This window comes from Thunnus thynnus, chromosome 3 (genome assembly GCF_963924715.1).
Source record: "Thunnus thynnus chromosome 3, fThuThy2.1, whole genome shotgun sequence".
Classification (NCBI taxonomy): domain Eukaryota; kingdom Metazoa; phylum Chordata; class Actinopteri; order Scombriformes; family Scombridae; genus Thunnus; species Thunnus thynnus.
Genome location: NC_089519.1, coordinates 38,669,701 through 38,681,265, shown reverse-complemented (window position 1 = coordinate 38,681,265; position 11,565 = coordinate 38,669,701). Strand labels below are relative to the sequence as shown.

At 41.9% G+C, this 11,565-nt stretch overlaps 1 protein-coding gene across 2 annotated transcripts in view; it reads right to left on the bottom strand.

Annotated features, from left to right (window-relative positions):
* Nucleotides 1–11,565, bottom strand: part of LOC137180433 (spectrin beta chain, non-erythrocytic 1-like) — a 56,777-nt gene that overhangs the window by 28,639 nt on the left and 16,573 nt on the right. Inside the window, exons 1-3 of one of the 2 annotated variants that reach the window (XM_067585800.1) lie at nucleotides 9,999–10,472; nucleotides 4,452–4,603; nucleotides 2,595–2,768 (exon numbers count right to left, since the gene is read on the bottom strand). In XM_067585800.1, the coding sequence (XP_067441901.1) occupies nucleotides 2,595–2,768; nucleotides 4,452–4,603; nucleotides 9,999–10,083 (411 nt within the window). In that variant the 5' untranslated portion in view covers nucleotides 10,084–10,472. Of the gene's footprint in view, nucleotides 1–2,594; nucleotides 2,769–4,451; nucleotides 4,604–9,998; nucleotides 10,473–11,565 lie in introns of those variants that run through there. The other variant, XM_067585799.1, reaches the window with a different exon arrangement.

Below are 11,565 nucleotides of genomic sequence, written 5' to 3'. Positions count from 1 at the left end.
GGACAGTGTTTCCCTGTTGAGCTGCAGGTGGAAGTATAGTAACAAAAAGAGGAACTTTGGCACTAAAAAGACTGTAACGTTGAAAGATATCTACTTGATTTGACTCATTTGGACGCTGAAGCTTCATATTAGCTTCAGACTGTGGATTTTGTCCTCCATCACTTCCATTGTAAGGTCATTATGAAGGATCTTCTGATGGTCAGTATGAACAGGAGGAAACAGCTTTAATGTTCATTTGAAGACTGACTGGAAACATTGTGAACTCGTCCTTTAAGACAAATGAAATGTTTTTATGTTTAGACATGAAGACACGTCAGACTGACTGAAGGAAGATCTTCATCTTCATCTTCAGTCTTTCTTTTTTAAACGAACACAATGACGAGTCTAATCTGTCATGTACATAAATTACCTTCATAAGTTCTCTGATCAAATTCTCCAATAAACTCATATCTGCAACGATTATAACGTGATGTAATTACTTCTAATTAAAGTGACAATTCTGGTATAAACGGTGAATAAATGAGAAACATACTTATGGAGGCAATTAGTGTCAATATTAATGACTCGTGTGTTTTATGATCCACAAATAAATTTATAAATGGTTTGTAAATAAATTCTGTTTATTCACATTGAATAAACGTCAGTGTTTTACTTAAATGTGAATATTTTCTGGTTTCTTTAGTCTCTGACAGTAAACTGAAGATCTTTAGGAAACACTGATCCACATTTTTCTCCATTATCTGACATTTTATGGACCAAACAACTAATCAATTAATTGAGAAAATAATTAACAGATTAATTGTTAATGAAAATAATCGTAATCAGCTTTTTTCCTCCACACATAGATTGCACATGAATGTGACTTTCAGTTTTCCAGCAGCACTTGAACACAACACGCGTCGGTGGATCAGAAGACGTGAAAAAAATCATGTTGTTTTTAATTTGTGGATCACTATTGACACTAATTACTCTCCGTATCTGTTTGCCCTAAATTCAGCCTGTCAGGCGCCGCGCGTCCGCCTCAGTTTGAGTTCAGGGTCTCGGGTTTCAGAGACCGTTTGCTGAGATCTGATTGGTGGAGCCTGTGTGAGGTCATAAACCTCCGAGGGGGGGATTCCTCGGGGTCAAAGGTCCAGACCAGACTCGGTCTCCATGACGACGGTCTGCTGCTGGTAAAATCCGAAGCAGTCTGGACTTTAACCTGAGCTGGTAAATAACTGACACTGATGACCTCGACCAATCACAGGCCAGGCTGGGCTGAAGGGGCGGAGTCTGTGTTCGTCTAAAGTCAGGAAGTATTTAGTAAAAAACACTTCATTTAATTATGGATTTTATGTTTGTGGTTCTTTAATAGACTCGTCTTGTTACAACTGATGAATTTATTGCTGAAATGAATTTCACAATAAAGTTTTATTTGAGAAAAACTGTGTCTCAGTTTTAACCCCAAAGACATTTAACATTTAGTTTCCAGTAATATCTATTAATATTAATAATAATAGATGTTATTTAGTTCCTTGTACGGTGTATTAAATGTGTTTATGTTGTTGAGGTTAAACAGGAAGTGAACGTCAGTGTTTCTCGGACAGTTTAGTGACTCTTTAAAGGAAAAGTTCAACATTTTAGGACATAAACGAGTGTTATGTGCTAAACTAACTGTACGGTGGCCTAAAGGGACAAAACACAGCAACATTGTAGAAAACACAGTCTCTATACGCTCTCCGTAGCCATGCTGTCAGCTACGGAAACACAAACTGATCAATATTAAATCAATAAATACAATGAAATAAACAATTAAACCAGTAAATACAGATGATATATATATATAAACCATGAAATAGATGTTTAAACCTCAGCTCATTATAATGAAATGAGTTTATTTCAGACTTTTTTTATTTCAAACACCGACATTCAACACTTTCCATCAGAGAGTCAGAGCGAGTCGTGTGATTGGCTGTTGCTTCAGTCTGAATAGTCAAACAGAACCAGGATGAAAAATAACATTTTATTATAATAATCTGAATTAACTGAATATTTCATAGTTATATTCTATATTTTTAATATATTTATTAATATGATTTTTGATGATATTGTTTTTTGCACCTCAGGGCCACCGTACGAACCCAGACCAGTGTTAAAGTCAATCAAGTAGAAACATTACAGTAATTAATTAATATGAGCTGTTATTATTAATTATTGTTAATAATTTGTTCATTTCTCAATAGTTAATTATATAATAATTATTATAATAATAAAGTTTCTTTAATACAAAGTTCTTTTTATTTATTAATTTTATTTGTTTTTGTTCATTCTCGTCTTCCGTAACACTGACTTTAAATCTGTTTATCATTAATAATCAGTCTATAGATTTAATGGTTAATGACTCTATAAGTGTTTATTAATGTATTAATCAATAACTTTAACTCCTCCTGTGTGTAAGCAGATCATGAACGACGCTGTGATGATATAAATGTCTTCGTAGGACAGTTATTATAAATACTGAACAGTAATAAACACTTTATCTGCTTATATATAACTGTTTACATACTGATTATTAATGATCAATAAAGCTGATAAACGTCTTATCAGTGCGTTACCTGGAAGCGGAGGATGATGGTCCAGATGAGGCCAAGCGTGAGTCGGTGGTTTCCGTCGACGATGTCGTGGGAGCCCATGTTCTCCAGGTGAACCCGCTGCTCCTTCAGGAACTGCAGAGCTTTGTCCACGTTCTCCAGGCAGTGGATCCGCATCCGACCTTTAGTCGGCTTCGGCTTAATGTAAAAGAAGAAGAAGAAGAAGAAGAACAAGAAGCGGCAACACGGTCAGGACGCTGCTTTAAAAGGTTTTAGAAGAAGAAACTGAGCTGGAGGAAACGTGTTTCCAGCTGCAGTTCCTCTGACGTCCACTAGATGCTGCTGTGATCTAACTGCCTGTAATTAAGTGATTAATAAACACCTGAACTTCAGCAGAATCACTGGTCTTCTTCTACCCCCCCCGGCCCCACCCTGCCCCCCCCACCCCGTGATAATTAACGCAGATTCAAGATATCGCTGCAATATCGCGGTGCAGATTTACCGTAAGAATCAAACATCTTTGGCTGCAATAACACAAACAGTCCTGGGGGGGCGTGGTCTACTGGCAGTCCACAGTAAAACCTCCTTCAAGAGGACTTTAACACGGTTACGTTCATGAAAAACCAGACTCGAGGTTTAACAGGAAGTGGAGAAACTGGAGCATCTTCCTGGCCCTGAATGCGGCGCAGGAAGTGAGCGAGCAGCGAAGTGTCCTTGGTCTGCAGGAAAGGGAGGCAGCAGCTGGACCGCAGCCAGACCGCCGACACATCTGGATCCAGCTCCCGCTCCAATTCGTCAACGCGCTCCACGTTTCAGCAGGGAAAACAGGAAGTGGAGACACACCTGGTTCAAGATCCTCCCGGACAGTCGCCGTTACTTTACTTACTGTCGTTTAAACGTGTGTGTGTGTTACTGTGTGTGTGTGTGTGTGTGTGTGTGTGTGTGTGTGTTACTGTGTGTGTGTGTGTGTGTGTGTGTGTGTGTGTGTGTGTTACTATGTGTGTGTGTTACTATGTGTGTGTGTGTGTGTTACTATATGTGTGTGTGTATTACTGTGTGTGTGTGTGTGTGTGTGTGTGTGTGTGTGTGTGTGTGTTACTATGTGTGTGTGTGTGTGTTACTATGAGTGTGTGTGTGTGTGTTACTATGAGTGTGTGTGTGTGTGTGTGTGTTACTATGTGTGTGTGTGTGTGTGTTACTATGAGTGTGTGTGTGTGTGTTACTATGTGTGTGTGTGTGTGTGTGTGTGTGTGTGTGTTACTATGTGTGTGTGTGTGTGTGTGTGTGTGTGTTACTATGTGTGTGTGTGTGTGTGTGTGTGTGTGTGTGTGTTACTGTGTGTGTGTGTGTGTGTGTGTGTGTGTGTGTGTGTGTGTGTGTTACTATGTGTGTGTGTGTGTGTGTGTGTGTGTGTGTGTGTGTTACTATGTGTGTGTGTGTGTGTTACTGTGTGTGTGTGTGTGTGTGTGTGAGAGTTACTATGTGTGTGTGTGTGTGTGTGTGTGTGTGTGTTACTATGAGTGTGTGTGTGTGTGTGTGTTACTATGTGTGTGTGTGTGTGTGTTACTATGTGTGTGTGTGTATGTGTTACTGTGTGTGTGTGTGTGTGTGTGTGTGTGTGTTACTGTGTGTGTGTGTGTGTGTGTGTGTGTGTGTGTGTGTGTGTGTGTGTGTGTGTGTGTGTTACTATGAGTGTGTGTGTGTGTGTGTGTTACTATGTGTGTGTGTGTGTGTGTTACTGTGTGTGTGTGTGTGTGTTACTATGTGTGTGTGTGTGTGTGTGTGTGTGTTACTATGTGTGTGTGTGTTAGTGTGTGTGTGTGTGTGTGTGTGTTACTGTGTGTGTGTTAGTGTGTGTGTGTGTGTGTGTGTGTGTGTTACCAGTCTCTCTCCTGATAGGACCTCCAGCAGTTTGATCAGCATGCGTCCGTCTCTCAGGTCCATGTAGAGATCTGTGATCCTGCAGGAGACTCTGGACAGGTGAGAGTTCACCCACTTAGTGAAGGTCTTCTTCTGCACCGCCTCGCGCTCATCTGCACACACACACACACACACACACACACACACACACACACACACACACACACACACAGACGGTATGTTTGAATATGTTTCCCGTGTTGAACCATGTTGATGTAAACTGACTCCAGATGTTCTTCTTCTCTGGTTTCTAAGTGGATTATTGGAGGTTTATTGTTGACGGACATCAAGAGATAATGATATCAGCAGGAAGTGATGTCATGTGTTTCAAGCAGCGTGAAGTTATTTTGGGTGTTTGACCTCTGACCTGCAGGAAGCAGGAAGGATACGCAGCGTAATGAATGAATTCACCAGCGGAGACGACGTTTCCTTCATCAGCAGGGAGCCAATCAGGAGCCACGAATCCTGTTTCTTACTTTAATATTTAAAAATGTTTAAAACTTTTTTTTCTCCGCAGTTATTTGCAGTGTGATCAATATTTGACGGCTCCTGACTCCGCCCACAGACAGGAGACATATTGATTATTGATGGATCAGTGTGTGACCTGACTGTCAGCTACTGAGCATGCTCAGTCTGAGGTTTTAGTTCCTGACTTTACTGTAATATTTTTAAATGTTCCTGCAGCAGTTTATATTATTTCTCTGTCTTCAGTCTGTATTGATTACATATTCAATATCAATAAACCTGCAGCTTCAGAACTTAAAGTTATACTTGAGTCATTCTGATATTATAAAGTATTTCACTGCCGTTATTGATGTGACGAACAGCAACATTGATCCTTCATGTTGTGCAGCAGTGATCACATGACCGGACGACAGCGTGACGGCGGACGTGTCGTTACAGTCATCCTGTCGCTGAATCCTTTCACTCTTATTGTTTACACTTTGTTTCTGTTCGCTGTGATCAATGATCCGTGCAGGTTTATGGTGCTACACAGAGTCTGTGTGTGTTCAGCAGTAAAACGGATTAAACGTTAACGACCGCCAGCCGAAGCCGCAGAGGTCAAAGGTCGCCGCGTCCACTTCCACCAATTCAACATCCTGCTGCAGACACACAGAGGCGTGGACGCCGCGAGGAGGAACTCGCTGCAGATATAACTTTCACTGGCATCAAGAGATCTGATACAGTTATTGATTATTAATTAACAACAATAAACATCATTATTATAGTTTTACCTCAGACACAGTTTATACAACGCAATCATTGTATTTACTGGTGTAATCAATCATATACTGGTCTAACCAATCATATACTGGTGTAACCAATCATATACTGGTGTAATCAATCATATACTGGTGTAACCAATCATATACTGGTGTAATCAATCATATACTGGTCTAACCAATCATAGATTTATCTTTAACAGACACACCAGTCGTTGCTCGAAATATTCCAGACGGCCAGTCAGTGGGATCATATATTTCTGATATAATTAAAGCTGCGAGCAGCGTTGGTCGCGACCTCGCACTCTGGCCCGTCGGGATCAGATCAAATGGGGTGTGCTTTTATTTTGAAAGTGTGATTGACATGTGTACTGTCAGGTGTGTAGAGACAATAAGTAACTGCAGCTGGACAGAAAAATACTCATATATTTGAATGGAGAGTGTGAGTGAACCCACACCTTTTTGAACATTTACTGCTTCCACATAGTTTTAGATACAAACTACATTTGAACTTTAAATGAGTCACGAGACTTTGACCTACAAATCTTGAATTTACATGTGTTTTCTATCTTTTATTGTTTTTGAGATATTAGAGTGTGAGTTTTAAAGTCTTTTCTTGCTCCTCCTGTGATTTTATAATGAGTGTGTATTGCAGATGTTTCACAGCACTGAGGGAGTGACATCACCAGGAGCAGTTGGAGAGGAGGATTTTAGAGTACGCCTCTTGTGAAATCTCCTCATAAATCCCATGACTTTGGCCAAATCTTACATTAAAAATCATATTTTTTAGTAGGAAATTTCGTGGCGAATCCATTGATACAGGTTTGAAAGTGGTCAGACTTATAGTTTAGACGTCAGAAGCCTCTGTTTGACACAAAGTTCATGCCCATAGATTACCTCCCCATTGGTTTACATTGTAAGGGTGATGTGGCACTGCAACTTTCAGGGCTTATTAAATCCAAACAGTTCGAGTTATTACAAAGTTTTTAACAACTTTTTTCAGCACAGTGTCATAAATCACCCATTTAAGCTTGAAGCTGATACCATTAACGCCCTCGGAGGCGATAACGTTTGTTCAGGTGCCAAAATTGGGACAAAGTCTTATTTTGAAAGGCTAATTACGGACTTCCTGTTGGATTTAGGTCAGGGGTGTCAGTGTATGATTTGTAGGTCTTGATGAGACGAATAATTGAGTTTTGGTTTGATCTCTCTATAACATTCCTACGGGCCGTGGCGGCCATTTTAGTTACATAGGTGGCGCTAGAGAGCACATTTTGGCACTTTAGGGGTTAATGTTTACATTTCATCAAATTTTTCACCAGACCTGATGTGCGTGCCAAATTTGGTGAGTTTTTGAGCATGTTTAGGGGGTCAAATTTAGGGTTTAATGGCGTAATAATAAAGAAAGACAGAAAGAAACACACGAAAAACAATAGGATCCTCACCCTTAGGCGATATTCAGATATAATAATATATTTCTGATATAATATGTCTGATGGTTAAATTGCTGAGACGGCCAGCAGCATCACATGATCACTGATCCAGACAACGACTCTATTCTGGCATCACTTCTATTATAAAACGTCCTTAAAAACAGGAGCTTAATAATGTTGATAACTCATGTCAGACATATGAGTTGGTTGCAGGACTTTAATAAGGTATTAACAGCTTTGTGATTCTTTCTGTATGAAGGTAAAAGGTTCTAATCAATAATTGTTATTCATATATTAATGAAGGTCTTATGAGCTGAAAGTTATATAAAGACACTGCAGACTATGTGAAGCAACAACGGACACTGAAATAACTGAAGACATGTGGCTGAACGCCTGACAAACCGGCAGCCAGCTGCGCTGCTGGAGGGACTGAAGAGGAATCACAGCTCATGTTTTCATGTTTTCATGTTTTCTGGTCTCGTCCTTCTGTTCAGACCTTCTGAAGGACGTAGCAACAATCATCCCTGATGCTCAGTAAAGATGATTCCTGCCTCTTAAAGATGCTGCTGGCTGCCAGTAAACAGCTGTTACAGAAACCTGTCGACGTGTTAAACACCTACATCCTGCAGAACAGGTGAGCTGCTCCACACTGACCCACAAACCCACATCAGGTGTGTGATGAGCGATGATGATGAGGAGACTGTAACCTTCCTCACATCAACACATGAAACTAACAGAAACGTCATATTTCCATCATGTTTTTGAGCTTTGACTGTCGCCGTATGTTGCAGCTACGCGTCTGTTTGGCGGCCATTTTGGATCCACTGCAACTCCATTAATTCTGAACTGATTTCCATGAACTTTGGTTTGTTATAAATATGACAAATTAACAGGATGGAGGTTAATTATTAGTGTTACAGTTTCATTTAGCAGCTTTTTATCTGAAGTGACGCAACACATGATGAGCTGATATCCAGTCAGGAGAACAACACCAGTAAGAGTCGTCTGATGGGAGCCAACAGGAAGTGACCAGAGGTGGATAATATGTTGTTTTATAAGTCCATCAGGTGCAGAGATAATCGCTGGGTCTTTAGTCTTCTCTTAAAGACTGAGAGGGACTCTGCAGATCGAACAGAGTCTGGTTACTGGTTCCACCAGTGGGGAACTACGGAGGAGGAGAGTCCAGCTGGTGACTGAGGGTCCTGTTGTGGTACCAGCAGCCTTTCATTGGCAGAGCGTAGTGGCGGGGGGGAGTGTAGACCTGAATGAGGGAGTTCAGGTGTTTTAGTTGCTGTTTTGTAAGCAAGTGTCAGGGTTTTGAATTTGATGTGGAGGGGGATGAACAGCAGGGTGACGTGCTGTTCTGGGCTGGTTGAAGACCAGATGCACCAGCCCATTCTGGATCATCTGCAGAGGTTTGAAGGAGGATGCTCCTGCCAGTAAGGAGCTGCAGCCTGTAGCAGGAGTTGTGCTGCATGTTCAGACACGTAGAGTTTGATCTTCCTGATGTTTTACAGGAAAAATCGACACGACCGAGCGACTGAGGCCACGTGGACCTTAAAGGTCTGAATGAGCTGGTTGATTCCAGCTTGATGCTGATGTTTCGTTGTGCGGAAGGACTGGCTGAGATGACGAGGAGTTCGGTCTTAGAGAGGTTGAGATGAAGGATGAAGATAAAGGTTCTTTCATCCACGCTGATATATCAGCAGGCGTGACGAGATCGGAAGAGGAATCGGACACTTACTGGAATGAAATTCAGTTACTGGGTCGGATCTAATCAGCTGGAAGCCAAACACGCCGGCTCCATCAGGCAACATCACCTGTAAATTATTTATCTTTTTGTTCTATTACAGTGGTCCCAACCCCCGGGCCGTGGACCGGTCTGTAGGTCATTAATTAAATAACTTACATTATTTCCGTTTTATTATCTAAGTCTGAACGACGTTTTATTTTGAAAAATGACCCGATGGATTTAAGTCTGAAAACCCTGCTGCCATTTCCAACATCCTATCTGATATAGACGGGACGTCTCGTTGCAGAGAAACCAGCTCAGGGCTCCCACTGATTCAGCGTCATGTCGAGTTGTATTTTTCATGCACTTTATATTTGTTTTTGCGGTGTACCTCTATTTTGAAGGCATGTTTAAACGTTACCATAGCGACCAGAGAGCGTTAGGGGGGCAGAGAGGATGTTACTCGTGTTATGTTGTTGGCGCAATGTTACGAGGACGCTGCTGATAAAGTTGCATACGAGTAGACAGTGGATTCAGGTTTATTATTATATTTTCGTATCATTTTAGTTTGTCGTGTTTATCCGCCGCCGGTCCGTAGCGCAAAAAAGGTTGGGAACCTCTGATCTATCATGTTGTTATAAAGCCGCCGGGTTGCTTGTTGTCATTGTATTAATTATTGAAATAAACTGGACTGTTGAGCCGTACAGACACACGATAACTCTGCTAACATCTAACGGACGGCGCGGCGACCGCTGACTGCACCAATATGGCGACCGCGTTCGACGCACGTCAAATCATGAGACGTGTTTTTATATCAGTGCTTTAATGACGTCATCTCGTCGTGTCTCGTGTTTAATGGCACCGACTGGAGAATTAGCGCCAAAAGCTTTTTATCTGCTAATATTCACATTTGAGCCACATCGACTTTTTCTTTCTTATACGACACAAAGACGGCGAGAAACATCCTTCCTCTCTCTTCCATCAGCTTCTTTCTCCTCAAACCAACATTTCTCTCCTCTCTGCTGCTGTGACCTCTGACCTCTCACCACCTCTGTGCTGCTGCTGATAATAAACTACACTTTCTTTCTTTCTTTCTATCTTCTTCTTCTTCTCTTCTTACCTTGCAGCTGCTTGAATCGACCCTCCAGCTGGTTGTAGTTGAACGGCTGCTGCGCCGGATCCGCCGACGCCCACTCCACCTCCATCCAGAGGTTTAACAGAAATACACCCACGAGATAAATAATAAAGTCCTGAAGAAGAAATCAGCCCACCGACACGATCATCGCTCTCCGGATCGGTGCAGAAACAGAACGATTTGATCCTCGAGTTCAGTAAAAAGAAGCAACGTTTTCCTCTGAGAAACCAAGAAGAAGAAGAAGAAAGAAATATCTTCCAGAGGATGAAAACTGATTATTAAAACAAATTTAAGAAGCAAAAAATCAGAAAAATGATGTTTGGTTTGAGAGTTTTTAAAATCGCAGAAGCTGAATAACAGCAGACAGAAGACGTCCTCGTGTTCACAGTGAAATGTGTTGTCGGGAGACGAAAGAAAAAAAGAGTCCAGAGGTCAGAGAGACGGTCGCAGGACGGCGAGCGCAGCGTGTGTGTGTGTGTGTGTGTGTGTGTGTGTCTGGCCCTGCCCAGGACATGAAGCAAGGCAGCAGTGACGACTACATGCTGCTGATTGTTCTCTGTTTCCCTCCAGAAACCATTCAAACCCCCGACACACACACACAAACACACACACACACACACACACAAACACACACACACACACACACACACACACACACACACACACACACACACTGAGTGTTAATCTTCCTGTTTCAGCTTTAAATCTGATATTTAATAGAAGATATTTCAGAGTTTAAACTACAGATCGTCACGCTGCCGTCTGGACACAGGATGTCCTTTGTGTGTGTGTGTGTGTGTGTGTGTGTATTTTGGGGTGGGGAGGGGTGCAAAAGGTTGGAATTCAGCCAATGACGTTACAGCGTGACGATGATGTCATCAGGGGTGTGAGAGGGGGGAGGGGAGGTGTGTGTGTTTCCCTTCATTGTTCCTTCAACATTCCTGACGGACGGAGAGGAAACCAGAAACAAACATCCTGCAGACACACACACACACACACACACACACACACACACACTCTGATCACTGATTGACCCAAAATCAATATCATAAACCTGACTTCCTGCTGGTTGAATCATCAACAAACATCTAAAAGCTAAAGTCTGTGGGGAGAAGTCAACTACGACTCCCAGGATGCACTTCGGCAACAAACATCCAATCACAGAACTTATAAATTCTTTTGCAATATAAAAAAACTGAAATGACAAACGTCCTCACACGAGTAATTTTCACTAAATGTTTTTTCCCGACGAGAAAGTTGAAGTGAACGTATGTAGCGACGCCTGCAAGACGAAACCCAGGGTTCAGCTCAACATGTACGGATGGATCTGAGAAGTTGACATTTGGAGTAAAGAAGAAGAAGAAGTGAAATCCTGCTACTATAGTTTGTTTACGAGGAAGCTTCCTGAAGCTGACCAATCAGAACAGAGCGGGCTCATCAGGAGGCGGGGCCTTAAAGAGACAGGAGCTAAAACGGCCTGTTTCAGACAGAGGCTGAACTGAGGGGCTGCATAAAGGACCAGTAGAAGATCAATAAGGAGGTTTTTGTTTCC